At 35.8% G+C, this 22240-nt stretch overlaps 1 protein-coding gene across 4 annotated transcripts in view; it reads left to right on the top strand.

The window, feature by feature from the left end:
* Positions 1–22240, top strand: part of WDR7 (WD repeat domain 7) — a 364436-nt gene that overhangs the window by 48868 nt on the left and 293328 nt on the right. For 3 of the 4 annotated variants that reach the window (XM_028102886.2, XM_028102884.2, XM_088019630.1), the window contains 5 exons: positions 1521–1666; positions 2011–2113; positions 4483–4615; positions 4863–5111; positions 5867–6087. In XM_028102886.2, coding sequence (XP_027958687.1) covers positions 1521–1666; positions 2011–2113; positions 4483–4615; positions 4863–5111; positions 5867–6087 — 852 coding nt within the window. The remainder of the gene's footprint in view (positions 1–1520; positions 1667–2010; positions 2114–4482; positions 4616–4862; positions 5112–5866; positions 6088–22240) is intronic. The other variant, XM_028102888.2, reaches the window with a different exon arrangement.

Below are 22240 nucleotides of genomic sequence, written 5' to 3'. Positions count from 1 at the left end.
CCTTCGAATATTTAATCTGGAATTTATTTTGTATAAATTGCAAGGTGTAGATCCAATTTTATCTTTATTCCACGTGGACCCCCGGTTCCTGATGCCATTTGTTGAATAATTCACTTTTCTATTGTTGTGCCTTTATAATATATTCTATTCCTGTAATTACTGGAATCTGTTTCTGGACTTGTTGATTTTTCTGTTTATGCATCAGTACTGTATTGTTTTATTTTCTGTAAGCTTTATAATTTGTTTTCATAGATAATAAGGCTGGAGGGTGGTCTCCATTCTTTCTTAGACTTGTCTTGGCTATTCTTGTAGTGTTAATGTAATAAATGATAAATATAGCAAATCATGGTAAATTTGGCTAGGATTTGTTTTAATTTTGAAAAGGCTCTTGTATAAGCAGTTTGATTGCTTTTTATTTAAAGAAAACTAAAATAAAAATTCTGACCCAATTGAATTTTTTAGCATTGTAGAATGTACTTTTACCAGTTATTAAGAGTGGTAGAAAAATTCTTCTAGGAATTATGAGATCAGGGTTTTTAGTCCTAGCTTTAGCACTTACTGGACATGGGACCTTGAGCTGGTGATGTAACCCTTATTTATGTCAGTTTGCCATCTGTAAAATGGGATAGCAGTTAATCCTGCAGTCCTTCTAAGGCTCATGTGAGATAATGATGTGAAGGGACTTTGTAAACATTGATGTGCCTTACAGGTACAAAGCTCCAGATAGCCTGTGTTGCTGATGAAATTTTAGGGACTTGACTTTTGGAGGGTTGTGTGGGGGACTTTTATACGTGAGAATTATTAAATAATAAAACTGAGTCTTTTAACTTTCTATTTACGGTACTTCAGTCCCTGAATGAAATAAAGTAAGGTCATTCCCATATTGATAAAGAGATATTCTGATGTCTGAGTTTGTTAGAAATATTGTTACTGAACATAGAAATAAAACAGGAGTCATAACCATGCATTCTAGAGGCTGGTTCCCTACGACTTGGAATTCTTTGATGGCACATTCCTCCCTTTAGATAAAAAAGGCTAAGGATTCCCTGTCCCTATGTAAGGCAGCACGCCTGCTCCACTTGTCATATGCCTGACTGCTGAGAGGCACACAGCTGGGGACCTAGTTGTGTTTTCCCTGGTGAAGGTGACGGAGCCCTAGGGCTCTCTGACACAATGTCTTTAACTTGACGTAGTGAATTTTAAAGGCCTGAGCTTGGTAAATATATTTCCAGAAGTTTTGTTTTGTTTTTAGTCTTTTTTTTTTTTTAAGATTTTATTTATTAGAGAGAGAGAGTGAGAGAGAGCACGAGCAGGGGGCAGAGAGAGAAGCAGGCTCCCCGTGGAGCAGGGAGCCCGATGCAGGATTCGATCCCAGGACCCTGGGATCATGACCTGAGCCAAAGGCAGACACATAACTGACTGAGCCACCCAGGTGTCCTGTGTTTTTAGTTTAAATGTCACTGTATCTTACTTAAATGACACCAACATGGATTAGATTGCGAATTTCTTGTTCCTTGTAGGTTTTTGATGCTGGAGACTATTCCTTGCTGTGTTCAGGTCCTAGTGAAAATGGACAGACGTGGACTGGAGGTGACTTTGTATCAGCAGATAAAGTAATCATTTGGACTGAAAATGGGCAAAGTTATATTTACAAACTACCTGCCAGGTATTCAATCAATAATAAGTTAGGACTTTAATCAAAGCAAAAGAGTCTGAATTCAGGGTATAACTTGAATGTATGAAAATGTTTAAAGTATAAATGATTTTAGGTAAAAAACTTCAAAACTTCTTAAGTTAGATTTATAATTCCAGTTTAACTTCTAAGTACAAAAATTAGGTGGGTCCTTATTTGAAGTAGGGTATTTTAATGACAATTTAATGCCTACATTAAATTAACTGTAATTTGAAAATCCGTATTTTGTCCATTGTCCAAAAAATCCTCCTCATATGGTATGATAAAATATTTAATGCCAGTATTTTAATTGAATGTTATATTTTTCTCATTTTCAGTTGCCTTCCAGCTAGTGATTCATTCCGCAGTGATGTGGGGAAAGCAGTTGAAAATTTAATTCCTCCTGTACAACATAGCCTCTTGGATCGAACAGATAAAGAGGTAAAATTCTTCAGGTATCATTTATAATTGATAGTGACATTGAAAATTTTTCACAACTACATTTATCAGTGTCTTTTGGTAGCTAAGAATTTGAAAGATTCAGGGCAGTGTTAAATGTCATAAAACATTTTGACATGGTCAATTATAAGCACAGTTCTAAAATTTGCATATCTTAATCATATAGTATGCTTTAGTGTTCACATTTCTCCTAGAATACAGATGATCTTATACTGATTACATAGTGGAAATGACTTTTTGGTAAAATATTGATGGCATAAATTTATGCTGTAATGCAATTGTAAACAAAGTGACAGGTATAATTTTAGGAGGGCAAAGATAATCATGGAATACTGCCCATCAGTAACAGGTCATTACTTGGATAAGGCCTTGCAGTATATCCCCCAAATCATATAGCGTTTTAAATTATCAGGCATTAGAAATAAAGAATAAAAGAAATTTTTCTCTATAAAAACCAAAGTTTATTATGATTTCTTTTTTTTTTAAGATTTTATTTATTTATTTGAGACAGTGAGTGAGAGAGCAGGAGCAGGGGAGCAGAGGGAGAGGGAGAAGCACGCTCCCCACCGAGCAGGGAGCCTGACATGGGGCTCGATCCCAGGACTCCAAGATCACGACCGGAGCCGAAGGCAGATGCTTAATCAGCTGAGCCACCTAGATGCCCCTGACGTCTAAAAACCTACTTAATATCAATTTAGAATTGAAATGCAATGGCACTTAGTACTAGGTTTTCATCCTTATATTTTTTGAGCATTAAGGACAAAGCTTTGGTTTTGGAAGTAAAGTTTACTTATATTCTGGGTTTGCACACCTTTTTCATTTTGAACTTTTTGTTCCATCTTTATGTGAGGGAATGGTGAGGGGAAGGGAATTTCTTTTTTTAATATTTTAAATTTACAGAATTTCTGCATCTCTGTACAGTTAAGATGCTCTATGACCTGTCCTTTATTCTCCTAACTTGAACACCTCCTTCTCCAAACAGTCACTTCCAGGTAAACTAAGGGATAATGACTTGTATAAAAAACATAGATAAAACAAAGCAAAACAAAGTACATACTATGTTTTTTAAAATACCAGCTCCCCAATATGTTTTAAGTTAAGATACATGTGTTATATGGTATGAGATACTCACACTGTGGAATATGGAATATTGGTTATTATAGCTGCTGTAGCAACTTCTCCATGTTAGGGATATTGTTTATCAGTTACAACATTAATTTTTCTCTACTTTAGAAAACTGTTTATCAGTTACAACATGTCATTTACAACATGAATGACAACATCCATTTATCAGTTACAACAATAAAGTAATTTTCCGACTTTAAGTTAAATCACATAATTGATTATGCTTAATATATATAGTTTCTATAGGCTAGTGATTTTTTTAGAAACAACTAACACCAGATACAGTAATTAGATTGTTAACTATAATTGTCAAAACTGAAATATATTTTTTTCTGCTTTTCAGGATAAGATTCTATGCTTTAATATTCAGGCATTTGTGAATTGATAATCTAAACTTTATAATTTTTTGAGCCCACCCCTATTTAGTATTTTCAAATAAGTGATATCACTGAAGGCATAAAAGCAGAAAAATAATTTGTTTTAAAAGAAAGTATACACAAGAGCCTGATGAATGGTTTTTGTTCCTAGTGGTTTATAGTTAACATATCAGGCTAGGTTCAAATTGATTATGTAAATGTGACCAAGTAAAATGTCATGTTATTAGTTGAAAATATACTGCTTAAAAAAAATGGAGTCTTCTACTTGTATAATCTTGGTCGTTTAATTTTGCTGCTACTCCTAGTGACTGATCAGGAATGGGCAGAAAGCTAGGATTAGCTAGTTCTCCCCTTTAGACCTTTAAAGTGGAGACTTTTATTTTTGGTAAAGGGTGGTATATCTTTGTATTAATTATTTAATAGGAGACAAATAAATTGCATTGTTGTGGTGAGAGAAAGAATATAAATACTAATTTTAGAGAAAGACTATAAATGTAGTTTTCATTTCTTTGCATATTTGTATTTTATTGGACTTGAATATTAGTTGACATGTAATTAATGCTATAAAATTACATTAAAGTATTGTTGAAGACTCATGCTATAAACACTTTTTTTTACTCTGTTCTGAGGCAGAGTACTTAACATCCTTATCTGAAAAATGTTAATATGTAAAATATTTTGATTAAAAAGGTAGCTAAGGGGCACCAGGCTGGCTCAGTTGGTAGAACATGTGATTCTTGATCTCAGGATCATGAGTTCAAGCCCCATGTTGGGTGTAGGGATTATCTAAAAATAAATAAATAAAGGACAACTAAAAATATTTGAACAGTTTTTTTTTTCTTTTGGCAGTTGCTAATTTGTCCTCCTGTTACTCGGTTTTTCTATGGATTCAAGGAACACCTCCACAAACTATTAATTCAAGGTGATTCTTCAGGAAGATTGAATATTTGGAACATATCAGACACACCTGATAAACAGGAAGGTAAAGAAGATAGTAATAAATCATGTGCAGCAATTTCTTAATTCTTTTAATTTAGCAACCTAAATACTAACCACTGCATAATAAATTCATAATGTACATATGTCATTGTATTCTTCTTAGAATTATAGTTTGTGACAGTTCTTTGATATGTATTACTGAATCAACCGTAAGTACATTTATTTTAATGTTTAATTTTTTTCTAACATGGACAATTTTTTTTTTTTAATACAAAACAAAACCTCTACAGAACTGAAAATGACAACTTCTGTTAGTTTGCAAGAGGCATTTGATAAACTGAATCCTTGTCCTGCTGGAATTATAGATCAGCTGAGTGTGATTCCCAGTAGTAACGAACCTCTTAAAGTAACCGCAAGTGTGTACATACCAGCACATGGACGACTTGTCTGTGGCCGTGAGGATGGAAGCATCATCATTGTGCCTGCCACACAGACAGCCATTGTACAGCTGCTGCAAGGGGAACACATGCTCCGAAGAGGTATACTGAAGATCTGCCAATGTCTAACATGTTTTGAGAACTCTGTAACCATGACATTGACAGTATTTGCCCTCTTTGTTTGTAACAAGTACAATGAATTAGCTTAGTTGTTAGTGTGCTAGGAGTTGGTAGAATTTAATGCCAGTGCAGGTAAGGAATACTTAGTACCTATTATTGGAATATATACCATGTAATGATTATATGTAAGAAGTATCTGATTTTACCTCTTGATATATAATAGTTTCATTTATTATTAGTTATCTCTATAGCTTACTAAGTAATTACCATGTTATCGGTAATACTGCCAGTCTTAGAACAACACTGTCCAGTAGAAATATGTATATATAACAGTATGTGATTTTCTATATTCACATTAATGTAAAAATGAAGCAGATGAAATCAATTTTAATAATCTGTTTTATATAACTCAATATAGCAAAACTATTTTCAACTTGTAGAATTGAATAAAATTTCAGGTTTACAATATAAAATCAATTGCAGTCAATATAAAAAATTACAAATGAGGTATGTTACATTACTTTTTTGGGCTAAATCTCTGAAACCTCCTCTGTATTTTACAGCACATATGAGTCAGCGGTAGCTACTGTATTGGACAGAGTATTTTAGAAGATAAAATTAGAAGTTTTTTCTATGATAAAATTTATAGCTATTCTGACAATTCATGTTTGCTTTTATTTGTTGAAACTTTGTAAGACTTTAATTTTCCCATTTTAAATCCAAAACCTTATTCACAGGTTGGCCACCTCACAGAACCCTCCGCGGTCATCGGAACAAAGTCACATGTTTGCTATATCCTCATCAGGTCTCAGCTCGTTATGACCAAAGATATCTGATATCTGGAGGCGTGGATTTTTCAGTCATAATTTGGGACATATTTTCTGGAGAAATGAAACATATCTTCTGTGTGCATGGTGGTGAGATTACTCAGCTTCTAGTTCCACCTGAAAACTGTAGTGTAAGTTCACCATAAAGATTATTTTATTGTGGTAGCTATGAGTTATATTGCTATCAGGAATAGAATCTAGAGTAACTTCAAGGAAATGTGACGAAAGAATTAACAAAACTCTTTCAATTTTAAAACTAGATAATGTAAGCAAAATTATAATTATTTACTATTGAGCACAGAAATAGAAGATGCACATTCTTGTTTTTTCCTGTTACTTCTAAATAGTATGGCTTGTCTCTGAAACATAGTAGCAGTTTAGAATATGTTTATTGAAGTTTCAATTTTCCATTTTAAAGTAGTTTTAATATTCACAAAGATATTCTGCAGTCTCATTATTTTCAGCTTTATCTGAGCAAAAAGTTAGTGAATGTATACTTTGGTAGAGGCAAAATACTTACCAATACTTCTTAATAGTGTTTGTTTAAATAAACACTGTAACAAGGGAAAGTATAACAGTCACTGATAATGATTTTGGAAAATTTTGTACATACTTTTGTGAAAGCAGATTGCTTTCTTACCGATGGGTGTGTAGTGATATTAAAAAGCCAGTTTAGGAATATGAGGCTTGAGGAGGCTTTAGGACTGCTAAGTAACAGACCCATAATTTTTTCTTCATAATTTCTTTTACTGTTTGTTAATCTTGAACTTTTTCTTGTGATTAGCCAACTTTGTGTGCACAATCACTGTTTCCCAGCATTCGCATATGTGTGCATGTGCGTACTAACACACACACACACTGTTGTCTTATACACAGGTTTCATGTTTATCAAAATCCCTTCAGCTTTACAAGTTATGGTCTTACTGAAATGGAAAAGCATTTTACTTGTGTATCTGATGCAGTGTTCACAAGGTGTTTCATTTCAGAACCCAAGAAATTTACTTGGTCTTCCTGCTTAGTTACTTAATCTTCCTGATAATGTATTTTATCTGCTGTGTTCTGCCAGAGCTAGATTTTGTTTGATTTGATATTGGTGATGTTGTAGGAGGTCCTAGTGACAGTTGTCTTTTTCTTTTTTCTGCCAGACTTGAAATTTTTTTTTTTATTTCTAAAGATTTATTTATTTGTTTATTTATTTATTTATTAGAGGGAGCGAGAGCTGGAGTGGCGGGAGGGGCAGAGGGAGAGGGAAAGAGAGAATCCTCAAGCAGACTTCCCACTGAGCATGGAGCTGGATGTGGGGCTGGATCCTAGGACCCTGAGATCATGACCTGAGCTGAAATCAAGAGTCGAAATCCAGAGCGGCTGCTCAACTAATTGAGCTACTCGGGTGCTCCCAAATTCAGGTTCTTAATCATTCTCTTCCTTCTTTCTTCTTCCCGCCCTTTCCTTTCTTTTCAAATTGGTTGTTAGTCTTTTATCTCCATCACTGTAAACAGTTGCTGTATGTTTATTTAAACAACCAATCTTATGTCTCTTTTAGTGAAACATACCATCATAATTGCACTTGTGAGTTATAGCACTGTTACAACCTGTCCTGAACCTCATTTTACAGTAGTTATGCCCTATAGTGAAACATGAGAATTTTTGTTGTTATATAAAATATTAGAGAAATATATAGAGATTTTTGTTATGTAAAATATTAGAGAAATATATATTTTAAATTATAAATATGACTAAAAGTAAAGTTTGGAGTGGTTTACATAAGATCATGTTTTCTGTTTGAACCTACATTAATATATACTTTTTTTAGTTTATATGTTTGTATGAGAGCATTCTTTGGTTTCTTTTTTAAAAACTTCAAGTAGAGGGGCACCTGGGTGGCTCAGTAGGTTAAGTGCCTGCCTTCGGCTCAGGTCATAATCTCAGGGTCCTGGGATCGAGCTGCACATCAGGCTCCCCACTAAGTGGGAAGTCTGCTTCTCCCTCTACCTCTGCCTGCCACTCCCCTTGCTTGTGCAGTCTTTCTGTCAAATAAATAAAATCTTTAAAGTGGATATATAATATAATAATTTTTTTTGATCAGTTGCATTTAGAAACGATTTTAATGGACCTAGTAAACATGTGCAGCTACATACGGAATGGGCTCCTGACTAGACAAGGGGCTGGCCCAGGTGCTAGTTGCCTGGTTAATAGGAGGAAGAAAGACACAGACAAGGAAGTGTGGTACTTGGAAAATAATGTATGACTTATAATTTACTTAGAGACTTAATGATAGAAATTCTCTTGTTTTTAATTGACATTCAAAAATATGGGTGGCTCAGTCGGTTAAGCGTCTACCTTCGGCTCAGGTCATGATCCCAGGGTCCTGGGATCAAGTCCCACATCAGGCTCCCTGCTCAGCGGGGAGTCTACTTCTCCTTCTGCCCCTTCCCCCGCTTGTGCTCACTTGCTCTCTCTCACTGTCTTGCAAAAAAAAAATACCAATTAAAACAAACTTGCTTTTAGCTTTGTGATAATTTAACAAGTAGTGACTGCCTGGTTAATAACCTTTTCATTTAGCTGGTGGTTTTAGGGGCATCAACTAATGTGTCGAAAGGTCAGAGAGCCTAAGTGATTAATAAAAAGCTAAGAATTTGATATTTGCTAAATGTTTAGCAAATGACTGTCTTGCTGAGGTTAGAGTTAATGACATATGAAGGGTCCAGTGCTCGGGTTGTCCCTTTCATAAATTGATCTAGTGTCATTTTCTTTTAGCAGAAACTATTTTTAAAATTGTGATCTGATCATTGGAAGATTATAAGTATTTAACAAACATAGTGATTAAAGATAAATATTGAGGGGCGCCTGGGTGGCTCAGTCGGTTGAGCGGCTGCCTTTGGCTCAGGTCATGATCGCGGGGTCCTGGGATCGAGCCCCACATCGGGCTCCTTGCTCAGCATGGAGTCTGCTTCTCCCCTGCCTGCCATTCCCCCTGCTGTGCTTGCTCTGTGTCTCTCTCTCTCTCTCTCTCGCTTGCTCTCTCTGTGTCAAATAAACAAAAAATCTTAAAAAAAAAAAGATAAATATTGAAAAGTTTGTTATCTGCTTTTTGGATTAGAATAGAGTTTTGGTTTTTCTCTTAGGTAGAATCAGAAAGTTGAGTTTTGCCTTCTTGCAATTTTTTTTTCAGGAAAAGGTGTACTAAAACAGAGGTATGTTAGTTATGTTTCAAAATTTACTTAAATTATAATCAAGAATGTATAAGATTGATGATTTTTCCTTTATTTTGTAGTCATTTTGTGTTTACCAACATATAGGTTTTAAGTACTAAGCGAATCCTTGTGCCTTAGCTTAGGGAGACAGCGAAGAAGGAATGAGATCCTATCTGTAGGTAGAAGGATGCTGCAGGCAGCTCTAAGGCAGATGGTATGCTCCTTCACAACTCCACATACATGTCTTCAGGAAACTGAAGTAAAATGACTTAAATAGTATCTGAATTATACAACATAGTGTACAATTCTATACCGTTTTTGTTTGTCATTCCAAGTTGTGTTTATTGTTTTTAAAAGAGTGGTTTTCACTTTGTGTATTGCTATTCAGAAGTTAAAACTCTCGGGAAGTTTTAATAGGATTCAAATTTAAAGTGGAACCCTTATATTATTACTAAAATATTAGATTGCCACTTTAAATATTCATATAGAATACTTTTTAGGAAAATCTGTTTTAAAAATAGGCTTGCTAAAATTTTGAGTTTTTAAATTTTAACTTTTCGTCTGCACTGACAATATTGCTTACTGTTGTGTCTTAAAATTATTTTATAAATAGGTATACAAAATACAAAAGGTATTAAATCTTATTAGCGGAAAGCAATTCTCCCTTCTCCCCTGTTCTCCAGCTGTGTGGTTCCCTTAACTTGGTGTGCAATATCTTGGAATCCTTCAGAGATTTTCAATTTCTGAAGTTTTAATACTTTAGAAATGTAGCACCTTAGCTAAATCTTATTCTAATAACTGAGAAATTTAAGCAATGTAGAATGGTTAGAGATAGAATGCTTTCTACAATTTGGGTAGCTGTCGGAGTTAGGCTTTGGTAAATTTACAAAATCTGAACTGTAGGCTAGGGAGGCCAAAGCCTGAACCAAATCCCCGGGCAGTTTGCAGAAGAGCGCTCTTGAAAGGGAGGGCAGATTTCTTAAGGCTTCTGGAGCACTGCAGCAGGAAATTGCCTCCAAGTCTCTGGCATTAGGATTAGTAGTTCCAGTCAAGGATGATCTGACCTCTTCCCTTCACCGCCATGTCAGCTTCCCCTCTTATTCATCATTCTTTTTTTTTTTTTTTTTTTACGATAGCTTCCAGTATGAAGGATTCCACTCTCCAAGATCCAGGAACATTTTCTTTTATTTCCACATATTTTAATTTTGGAGAAAGAAACTAGACTTTGAAAAAAAGACTAAGAAAATAATTTTAAAATGTCAGGAATGCTTTAAAAAAACATTTTCTCTAATAAACCAGACAGAGATTATTGACAGACATGAAAATGCAGAAATTAAAAATTAACTCTAGTGACCCAGTGGAATATTTCTTACCTGTAGAATGGTACCGATGTCTTTGCATGGAGCTATCCACGTTTCCTCGTTGACCTGTACGTGCCACAGGTGGCTGCACTTAGAAGTACAGCCTGTGACATGGAGCTTTTGTGTGTGTGACACAATAAGATACCGTCTCTTTACGTTTAAAAAACACACAAGTCCATACTGTGTATTTATGGATGCATGCGTAGGTAGAAAAATTATTAAAATTGAACTGGAAAGAGAAGTACCACATTCACATTCTGCTTTGCTTTGGGAGTGGGGGGAATGCATATGGAAGGGAACAAAAAAGCGACTTTGTTAAGTTTTATGTTTTATTTACTTTTAATAAATATTTATATTTATTTCCCTCATTGGCATGGATGACTGGACTATCAGATGTGTTCTGCTAGTAGAACTTTATTCAAAATGGAATTTTTGGAAAATGTTTCCAAATAAATTTAGTACCAGTAATATATATATTTCTTTATGTGAGCATATAGACTAGTTTCTTTAATAGATTACTTAAAATATGATTACTTTTCATTTATTTTATCTTACTAAACTTGTATTATCACATAATCTCCAAAAGTATCCAGAAGGGGGCAGCATGGGTGTGTGAAAACCGGAATGCCAGGTATCTAACCTGTGTGTGCCTTCACTTGACAGTGTTAAAGCCCCAGCTCTTGGAGACAGATATGATAACATGAATGGTGGATGTGGCTATACGTATGCTAGCATAGCTGATGTTCAAAGCCATTAAGAACAATTAGCAAATTGGGTTTCTTTTTAATATAGTGTCCTTTTTAAAAAAGTACCTAAAGTTTTTGCCTGAATTAGCTCTTACCTCATCTTTTTGAATTTGGGCTTTTTTACTAATTTGAGTGTTACATTTAAAAAGCAGTGTTTATAATTATGATATGGTCTCTGAAGCCAAGCAGAATAAACTTTGGTGGGTACAAATCAAGCAAAACCAGGAAGCAGAACTAACATTTTTCTAAAATGTATCACAATGCACATAATGTTCTGTAACATTTCTTTTTTCCTTTAATATTTAATTCTCTTAGACTTTGAGACCATTTTCATGTTTTTATGTATTCAGCACTCTCTTTCTGAAATTTTTACTTTTTTAAATAATTGTTATAGAGAACACATTTTTTAATTTAAATTCAATTAACCAACATATAGTATATCATTAGTTTCAGATGTAGCGTTCAGTTATTTATCAGTTGGGTATAACACCCAGTGTTCATCACATCATGTGCCCTCCTTCATGCCCATCACCCAATTACCTATCCCTTCTTCTACCTCCCCTCCGGCAACCCTCAGTTTGTTTCCTGGAGTTAAGAGTCTCTCATCGGAAAAAAAAAAAAAGAGTCTCATGGTTTTTCTCCTTCTCTTATGACTTCCTATTCTATTTTCCCTCTCTTCCCCTATGATCCTCTGTATTGTTTCTTATATTCCACATAGGAGTGAAAACATATGGTAATTGTCTTTCTCTGACTTACTTCGCTCACCATAATACCTTCCAGTTCCATCCATGTTAATGTAAATGGTAAGTATTCATCCTTTTTGGTGGCTGAGTAATATTCCATTGCATATATACACACATCTTTTTATCCATTCATCTGTCAATGGACATCTCAGCTCTTTCCACAGTTTGGCTATTGTGGACATTGCTGCTATGAACATTGGGATGCAGGTGCCCCTTGGGATCACTACATTTGTATCTTTGGGGTAAATACCTAGTAGTGCAATTGCTGGGTCATAGGGAAGCTCTATTTTTAAATCCTTGAGTAACCTCCATACCGTTTTCCAGAGTAGCTGTACCAGCTTGAATCCCCACCAACAGTGTAAGAGGGTTCCCCTTTTTCTGCTTCCTCGCCAACATTTGTTGTTCCAGTCATGTTAATTTTAGCATTCTGACTGGTGTGAGGTGGTATCTCATTGTGGTTTTGATTTGTATTTCCCTGAGGCCAAGTGATGTGGAACATTGTTTCAGGTGTCTATTGGCCATTTGTATGTGTTCTTTGGAGAAATGTCTGTTCATGTCTTCTGCCCATTTCTTGACTGAATTCTTTGTTTTTTGGGTGTTGAGTTTGATAAGTTCTTTATAGGTCTTGGATACTAGCCCTTTATCTGATATGTCGTTTGTGAATATCTTCTCCCATTCTGTAGGTTGCCTTTTAGTTTTGTTGATTATTTCCTTTGCCGTGCAGAAACTTTTTATCTTCAAGTTCTAGTAGTTCATTTTTGCTTTTCATTTTGCAAGAAGTTGCTATGGCCGAGGTCAAAAAGGTTGCTGTGTTCTCCTCTAGGATTTTGATGGATTCCTGTCTCACATTTAGGTCTTTCATCCATTTTGAGTTTATCTTTAGAGAACACAGATATTTTCTAAAGATGTTCTGGTCATCTTTCTGTGTCACGGAATGTATTCCAACATCATTTTAGAATGATATTTGATTAATTTAATTTTATCAGAAATTTTAGAATGTTGGGGCCCCTGGGTGGCTCAGTCGTTAAGCGTCTGCCTTCAGCTCAGGTCATGATCCCGGGGTCCTGGCGTGGAGCCCCACATCAGGCTCCCTGCTCGGCGGGAAGCCTGCTTCTCCCTCTCCCACTCCCCCTGCTTGTGTTTCCTCTCTCGCTGTGTCTCTTTGTCAGATAAATAAATCTTTAAAAAAAAAAAAAAAGAAATTTAGAATGTTGCTTTAAAATTTTTTTCTCTTATCAACAGTGAAAATACAAATTAGTATACCTAAATATTTTTGCACATCTGAAATGATTTCTTAAGATAAATTTGTAGATGTGGAATTTCTGTATGAAAGGGCATATTGATTTTTAAAGTCTTTTGAGTAGGTATTGCTAAATTATCCTTTAAAAGCTTAGGGATAGGTTTTTACCACCTATTTACCCTCATAATTCTCCATCATCCTTATACTCTTTTAAGCCTTGCTAATATTCAAGCTTTTAAGTCGCTGTATACAGAGTATGTATAAGTGAATAGCACCAGTTTTCATTTTGAAAGCACAAATGCATTAATATATCAATACTGTATTGGCTGTTCATTCTGATTGGCTTATATTTTATTCTTTATAATTTCATGTTTTCCAAATTTTTACTGCTATCATATTTTATTCAAGATAAATAATTTTTCCTGCTATGAATAGTGTTTATGTATTCAGATATCATAGTACGCCCTGTGTCTTGTGTAGGAAGCTGAGAAAATCAGTAATAATACCGCATCAAAAACTAATGATGTAATATATGGTTATTAACATAACAATAAAAAATTTAAAAAAATCAGTAATAATACCAAGAGACTGTCTGTGTGGTCCCTTTGATAGTAATGAGAAAGATTGCATCCCTCTCTTCAGGCTATGCTTATATTGTGCCAAACACTTTAGAAATTTAGACATTTTTCTATCTTGGAAAGGCTTTTTTAGCTCTGAAGTCATATCCTTGGAATTATATTGGGCACGAAGTTTAGTTTTAATAATAGAAGTCATTTGGTGCTAAACTTTGTGAATGAAGTGGTTGATTAATTTGACTTTTTATCGTGAGCTGAAGAGACCCAGTATGACATAAAGACTAATTTTTCTTGAGTAACTTAAAGCAATTTTAAAGTGAGTTAAAATTTATTTTAGGATGGCAGAAATTGTTAGAAAATAATAATGACTCTTTAAGTTGACTAATTAGATGCATTGTATTTTTGAATAGTCATTCATTCAGCAAATATCTGAGTGCCTGCCATATTCCACGTACCTTCAAGAACTAGGCAACTGGAGGGTGCCTGGGTAGCTCAGTTGTTAGGCATCTGCCTTCGGCTCAGGTCCTGGTCCCAGGGTCCTGGGATCGAGCTCCGCATCGGGCTCCCTGCTCATCAGGAAGCCTGCTTCTCCCTCTCCACTCCCCCTGCTTGTGTTCCCTCTCTCGCTGTGTCTCTCTCTGTCAAAATAAATAAAATCTTAAACAAAAACAACAAACCAGGCATTTGGTAGTTGACAAGATACAGTCCCTATCTGGTAGAATTTTATCTAATGAGGGAGTCAGACTAGCAAACAGCAGGTATAAAGCAGCAGAGTAAATGTTATGAAGCTTTTCAGGACTGAACCTTTTCAGGACTGCCCTAAGTACGAGTCCCTCAGGGAGGTTCTAGAACAGGCATTTAGTATGGCAGCTGTGGTTTTGGAATACTTTCAAAAAGGGTGATATCTATGGCATTTGAATATATTAGCTTTATGGGTGTGTATAAAATCATATGGTATGTGAACAAGTTCTGTTTGCAGATGTACTTAGCGTATGTTCGGTGGAGGAGTCTGTAGCCCTTAAGTTGTTGTTATTAGTACCTGCTGTTGTTATTAGTACCTGCTGGATCTGTCTATGGCAAAAACTGGCAGGAAGGTGACATTTGTACATTACTTTGAAAAAAATGACCAAGAGATCAGAGTAATGGTTTTGTATGTGCTACAAGCTAGTTGTATGCGAGGCCATTTTGGCACTTATTTTATCCTACTTAGGAAGGGTATTTGGAAGAAACAAGATAATAAAATATGAAACTGTCCTGAAAAGTAAACTATTCATGATACTCTTCCAAGGACAGTTTGGACAAAAAAGTAAAGTGGAATGAAAATGGAATGATACAAGATTAGAAAGGAAGAATGTATACTAAAAATAACAAAAAATGCCAGTTAATGTACAATAATTTTTTTGTTAGTCATAATCAGTGTTTTTTCTTAGACATTGGTGAAGACTTTCAAAAGGAGCTGGAGAAAACTTTCTGCTTTTGGCATGTGAAGCCTACAACAGTGAACTCCTGGTTGTTCATATCAGGGAGAGCAGGACCTTTAGAACCAAACAGACCTGGGTCTGTGTCCACATTTTGGGGTGACTTTAGAAGTCACTGTGGAACTCTAGCAAGCTCTAGCACTTTACTTTCTGTAAAGTGTTAGTTTAAAGTTTGGAGGTAATGCCCAGCCTAATACAGGAACTCATTAAGTCATTATTGTATTACTAAATTATTATTATTTCAATATTTTATTTATTTGAGAGAGTGTGCACGAGCGGGGGGGGGGGGATGGGCAGAGGGAGAGGAAGAAGAAGACTCCTCACTGAGCAGGGAGCTTGACTTGGGACTTGACCCCAAAACCCTGGGATCATGATATGAGTCAAAGGTAGATGCTTACAGAGTGAGCCACCGAGGCACCCCGTTTTATTATTTCTATTTGCAGTTACCTACATTCTCATTTGGGTGATAAAGGTCTGACTCTGGGGAATGCATTCATTCATTTCCAGCTTTGGAATGACTTTATTATAGATACTTTGTTCCTATGTCAGTAACTGCTTTTTATTTCCTTGTTTCCCAACTATGGCCAGATGGTTTTAGAATCTGCCCAAATTAGGGATGCGTTCCCTTTCTCAGTCTGACTGTGCATCTTTTTATTGCATGAGGCAGCTTTCAGTATATCAGCAACTAATTCCCTAGAAATCATACTCTTGAGTATTGTGCTTGGCCTGCTCACTGCCTGAACATTGGCATTTTTCCTTGTCTGAGTGACCCCAACTGTGTCATTTCTAATGGAAATATATGGGCAGATTACAGAAGGGTATGACTATTACCCTTGCAAAGCCTTTGGCAGCATGACCCCAGATGATCAAGGGGGAAGTTTGGGACCCTACTTACTGCTTTTCTTAGGCATAAATGGTTGGCTAGGCACAACTTTCTTGCTTAATTGTGGACATTGAAGGTTAGGTTTCTCTAATGTTCTATGATATAGACTTAAAAAGCAAGCCAGCATCTTTGTTAAACAAAGACGTATATGTAGCATGTATGTTCTCGTAGTTTACTGCTAGGAGATAAACATATTCTTTCAGTATTTCCAGTTGGAAAAATGGGGTCAGTATCTACTAACCCATTTATTTTCACGAGAAGGTAAAAAAGATATTTCATAGTTACATCAGAGGTATAAATTTGATGTTTATTTCTTGTAAGGATACAGGTGAAATCGGGGTAAATAAGTTGAAGCCAAGCAGGCAGATTCAAAGTCACTGGGTCAGATAGATAGTGCCTTTCACCTTTCTAAGTGAGATAGCAGAAAATGGAAGGGCAGGACCAGTAGCCACTTGGAGTCATAAGTCAGTGCCCTCTAAGAAAGGGGGCCCTTTGTGACGGAGGACTTGAATTCTTGAACTTGTGTAACCCAAGGTTTGGGTGTGGGTTTGGGCAACAAGTGGAGACAGCTGACTGGGTGGGGTGCAGAGAGGGGAAAAGGGCACTTTTGAGTTCTTTAAAAAGAACTTTGATTATATTCAGTCTGCAGATTTGACTGTCTCAGTCTCTAAGACCCTTAAATATGTAAGTGTAATTAAAGAAAGCAATTTAACATTTTCAAGGCATGAAGTGAAAAATTATAAGGTAAATTCAATGGAAAAGCAATGTGAGGAAATATTCAGGAACAGTGGAAGGTGGTCACACTGAGTTGTTGGATTGAATACTTTTATTGACATATTGTTAAAAGTGCTAAAAACTTTATTAATGTAATTTTAAGGTAATTTTTGTGTGCTGGTGATGATTATGCAGGTGGAACTATTCAGAGTAAAGCAGAGATATTAATATGAGCACAAATATTGAAAAGGAAAACTAATGTATTGAAGAATTATAAATATCTTCATATTTCTTGGTGGATACCTAAACATTGGCAACTCCTTCAGAAAATAAATATAATTACATTTTAAAAGGTAGAATTTATGGTGTATAATGGCATAATAATGGTAAAAATAATATTAGCTACTATTATTTTTTGTATGCATGATATGTTAGTCACTGTGCTAATTTCTTTGAGTACATTTCATTTTAATTCACACAGTAATTACGTGAGGTGTGGTTATTGGTGTTAACCACATTATACAGAGAAATGAGGGTCAGAGAGGTTAAATAACTTCCCACAGTCACACAGTTAGCAGGTGACAGAGCTGGAATTTGGCCCTAAGTAGTCCAACTTGGTGGCCTGAGCTTATCCACTGTGCATACTGCCTCCTAGTAGACGTCATTATGTATTTAAAATAATTGTATTTCTCCAAATTTTGACTATCGTTTTCATCATTGATTTACGTAAGTATATGACTTTGATGCATACTTACTTTTAAATTACTAATTTATTGAATATTTATCTTTCACTTTGTAGAAGAAAACACAGCCATTCTTTCGAATTCCTGTATTCTACTTTTCCTTTAGAGAACTGTGCATTGCTCACTTCTCTTGTACTTACCCTTTAGTTTTCATCTTTGATTATTCAGCTCTGGAGTTTCTTAGTTTTAAACTCCTTTTACCTCCTCTTATTTATGACACATTATTTGCTTTTAAAAAACATGTTTTGGGGTGCCTGGGTGGCTCAGTTGTTAAGCGTCTGCCTTCGGCTCAGGTCATGATCTCAGGGTCCTGGGATCGAGTTCCGCATGGGGCTCCCTGCTCCACGGGAAGCCTGCTTCTCCCCCTCCCACTACCCCCGCTTGTGTTCCCTCTCTCACTGTGTCTCTCTCTGTCAAATAAATAAATAAATAAATCTTTAAAAAATAAAAATAAAAAACATGTTTTAACTGCAATTTTATAAGTTTAACACATAACACACTGTGAAAATGTTTGACAGAAGAGATAGCTAAGAAGGTAAAAGGTCACCTGTTATCCTTGTACACATAAGAGAACCACAGTTAACATTTTGATACCTTTCCTGTCGCCTTTAAAATCCACTTACTGTATATTTGTGATTATATTGTAGATACAGTTATCTGAGCACATTGCATCTTCATTTAATATCATAACAAATAGTTTTCCAAGTTCTACTTATTCATGAAAGTAATTTTTAATGATTGTAAAACATACCATATTTATGTGAGCATACCATATTTACTTAGCAACTCCTACTTTGGATGTGTGGATTGTTCCTAATTTGAACGTCTGTATTATTACAATACAATATTTACTATCTTTTTAAGTTAAAAAATTTTATAATTATTCCCTTGGATAGAGTCCATGAATTTTTTAAGATTAGAACCTCAGAATTTTTGTGTAATAGGAATTAACATTTTTAAGATGACTGAGGTATAGTAGCAAATTACTTTCTACCCTCAGTGCCTGTTTCATTGCCCCTTGCCAGCACAAGCAGTTTGTATTTACTTCCATGCCTCAGTTGCCACATCCTAAAGTGGAAATAATAATTATACCTACCTCAGAGGGTTGTTGTGAGACTCTAATGAATTCTAACATTCGGAATTTAGCCAAGTATTTAGAATAATACCCAGCACAAAGTGAGAACCCAATAAATGTTGGTTGTTTGCTATTACAGTTTCTCAAATCTTTGGCTAAATTGGAATAGATGGAGAGTATCTTATTGTTTGAATTTGCATTTCTTTGATTACCAGAGATACTGAAATTTTTCTATGAAGATTTTAGTGATTTTTTTTTTTTAAGATTTTTATTTATTTGACAGAGAGAGAGACAGCGAGAAAGGGAACACAAGCAGGGGGAGTGGGAGAGGGAGAAGCAGGCTTCCCACTGAGCAGGGAGCCTGATGCGGGGCTCGATCCCAGGACCCTGTGATCATGACCTGAGCCGAAGGCAGAGCCTTCAGGCTTAACGACTGAGCCACCCAGGCGCCCCGATTGTTTTTTTTTTTGAGACATCTTTTGTCCTTTGCTTATTTGTTTTTCTTGGGGATTTTAGTGCTTGTATGAGTGCTTAATGGAAATGTTAAGTGTATGTGCTTTCTATTGTTGAAATTTTCTCCTGTTCTTATATAATCTATCCTTTTTCTATGTAGCTTCTTTCATATTTTTGAAGCTTGGAATCTTTCTCCATCCAGAAATATGATGAAATTTGATTAGAAAACAATGGCTGGATTAAGAACAAATATCAAATACTTCATTAGAAATTTATTTGTTCGTGGGGTGTGGAAAGAAGGCTGATGGACTTTTTTTTTTTTTTTAAGAGAGAGAGAGATGGGGGAGGGATAGAGGGAGAGAGAGAATCTTAAGCAGGCTCCACACCCAGCCTGGAGCCCGATGCAGGGCTTGATCTCATGATCCTGAGATCTTGACCTAAGCCAAAATCAAGAGTCAGACGTTTAACCCACTGAGCCACCGAAATACCTGTCTTACATTAAATTCTTCATATTTTTTTTTGCTGTTTAATTAATAAGCAGTTGAAGAAAGATGGAATTCTAATTAGTCCACTATTATCTTTTATATATAGTGAATGAATGAGGATATTAAAACTTGTTTCTAAAAGTATTATTTTCATATAGAACATAAACAATTAGAAGGTTAGTCAGTGGTTTGGTTGGACTCCATGGTCTTCTTTTCTAAAACAGCTATTAAAAAAATAGCTCTCTACCTTTCTTTTTCCTTAACAACAACAACAACAACAACAACAAAGGATGAGCTATGGAGGTCTGAAAAAAAAATTTTAAAGCTAGTTTCATGAAAATGTGGAAATGAAATTAATATTCCTAGGCTCTTTTTTCCCTTCAGGTAGAATATTTAAAAGTGATAAATGATGCATCTTAACTGCACATTTATGTTCCATAGAAAGAGTTCTGGGAAGTACAAGAAATAATGATTAAGAGAATAGCAAGACTGATTTATGACTGAAAGAAGCTGGTCATTTATAGCTTGTCTAATGATGGGCATATTTAAAAGAAAAGACAGTAGTTAGTGATCATATATTTAGGGATTACTCAAAGAGAAAAATTGTTTGGAGGCAGTTAAGAGATTGCCCCTGAAATGATATGAAGAGAAAGAAGAATTTATTTTAGAAAACAAATTAGCAAAAGTAGGAAAAATGTATGTATGTAATTTATATTGGGAACTGTTGGAAAGCAGAATCATCTCCCCAGAGAGCTAGTGGAAGGGATAAACTAGCTGTCTCTGATTTCTGTAATTCATGGCAGATATTTAGGAACAGGTTACATAAGAGATTTCTGGAAATGGTTTAAAATGAAGTCTTGTAAAATGCGTAAGGTCAGGCTGGATGACCTGGGTGGTATATTTTGACTCTATCAGATTCTTTGATAGTTTGTGGCATTCTGCTGCTCAGCGGTAATGTACTGTGAGGATTATTTGCTGGCAAACTCAATGAGACTCTGGTTGAGGATCAGACTCTGGTTGAAGATCAGAATTATCTGGAAAGGAAAATTGGCCCTGGAATATATATGTTTTGGTCCAGTATCTCCCTTCTTCTCCTTGCCCAGTTATCTTAATTTTTTCATCAAATAAAAATACAGTTTTTATTTAATATTCTGTTGTTTATTAATATTCTATTGTTTATTGTTAACTTTTGCTTTTAAATTAGCTTTTTATGTCATTGGTGCATATTGCTTCTAGGGCAGAATTATATTTGGAACATGAATTTGAATAATTTTCACTTATAAAATACTGGCCAAGTTGATAGGATGCTCAATCCATGCTGTACTAATTCTGGGTTCCATAACAATACAAAATTTTACATGGTGTTCATGAGTTACACTCTTTAAGTCAGTCGGTAGTAGTGGTTGGGGAAGTATAATCTGTGAGACAGTTAATTGGAATGGGGGAATAAATATGAAAGCTCCTGCTTATGTCCTTTTTTTAACCTTAAGAAATTGAGCCTATGAACATGGAGTAGATGGTAGGACACTGGTGTCTCATTTGTTTCTTACGTTCTGTGGTCACGACTGACCTGGGGAAGGGCCGACCTGCCACCACGAGGAGGCACAGCATGGCTCTCGCCCGGTGTGCTTGTTGTCTGATTCCTCACCCGCCACCACAAAATGGGCAGAGAAAATGATGATGGAACAGATTTCCAATGAAACTTAAATATCTTTTCAGCAGCTACATTATGGTTTAAGGCAATGATCATTTGGTCCATCTGGCAGGAAGGCAGCCAAAAAATGTATAATTACATAAAATATGTATTTACATCCAACAATCATTAGCAGTGAACTCTTTCTAAAGCTATACAGCTTTGAGGTGTTGGCTAGCGCTATTAACATTAGTAAGACATTTAAGAAGGTGTTTCCTTTCATCCCAAATTTATTTAAACTTTGAGTCATTCCTTTGTTTTTATTTTTTAAATTTTATTTTTTTGAGAGAGAGTGAGCAAGACCACAAGCGGGGGGCCAGTGGGAGGTGGGTAGAGGGACAGTCAGACTCCCCATGGAGTGAGGAGCCCTTACACAGATGTGGGGCTCAGTCCCAGGACCCTGAGATCGTGTGACCTGGGCCGAAGTCAGATGCTTAACCAACTGAGCCACTCAGGCTCCCTGAGTCATTTTTTTTTTTAAATATATTTTTTAAAGATTCTGTTTATTTGAGAGAGCATGAGCAGTGGGGAGGAGCAGAGGGAGAGGGAGAGGAGCAGCAGGGAGCCTGCTGCCAGGCTCAATCCCAGGACCCTGAGATCATGACCTGAGCCAAAAGAAAGACGCTTAACCGACTAAGCCACCAGGCGTCCCTCCAAGTCATTCTTTTAAAACATATTTTTGTGCATGTTTTACAATGTACATGATATATTGGCACAGAAGTATACATACAATGGGAATACATTACAAAGTTTTTTTTTTTTTTAAAGATTTTGTTTATTTATTCGACAGAGAGAGACACAGCGAGAGAGGGAACACAAGCAGGGGGAGTGGGAGAGGGAGAAGCAGGCTTCCCGCTGAGCAGGGAGCCCGATGCAGGGCTTTATCCTGGGACCTGAGATC

This window comes from Eumetopias jubatus, unplaced genomic scaffold (genome assembly GCF_037043125.1).
Source record: "Eumetopias jubatus isolate StellerSeaLion01/CBP00866 unplaced genomic scaffold, mEumJub1_p1.0 scaffold_16, whole genome shotgun sequence".
In the NCBI taxonomy this organism is placed as follows: Eukaryota; Metazoa; Chordata; class Mammalia; order Carnivora; family Otariidae; genus Eumetopias; species Eumetopias jubatus.
The sequence above is the reverse complement of the archived record's forward strand: the minus strand, read 5'-3'. Positions and strand labels throughout refer to the sequence as shown.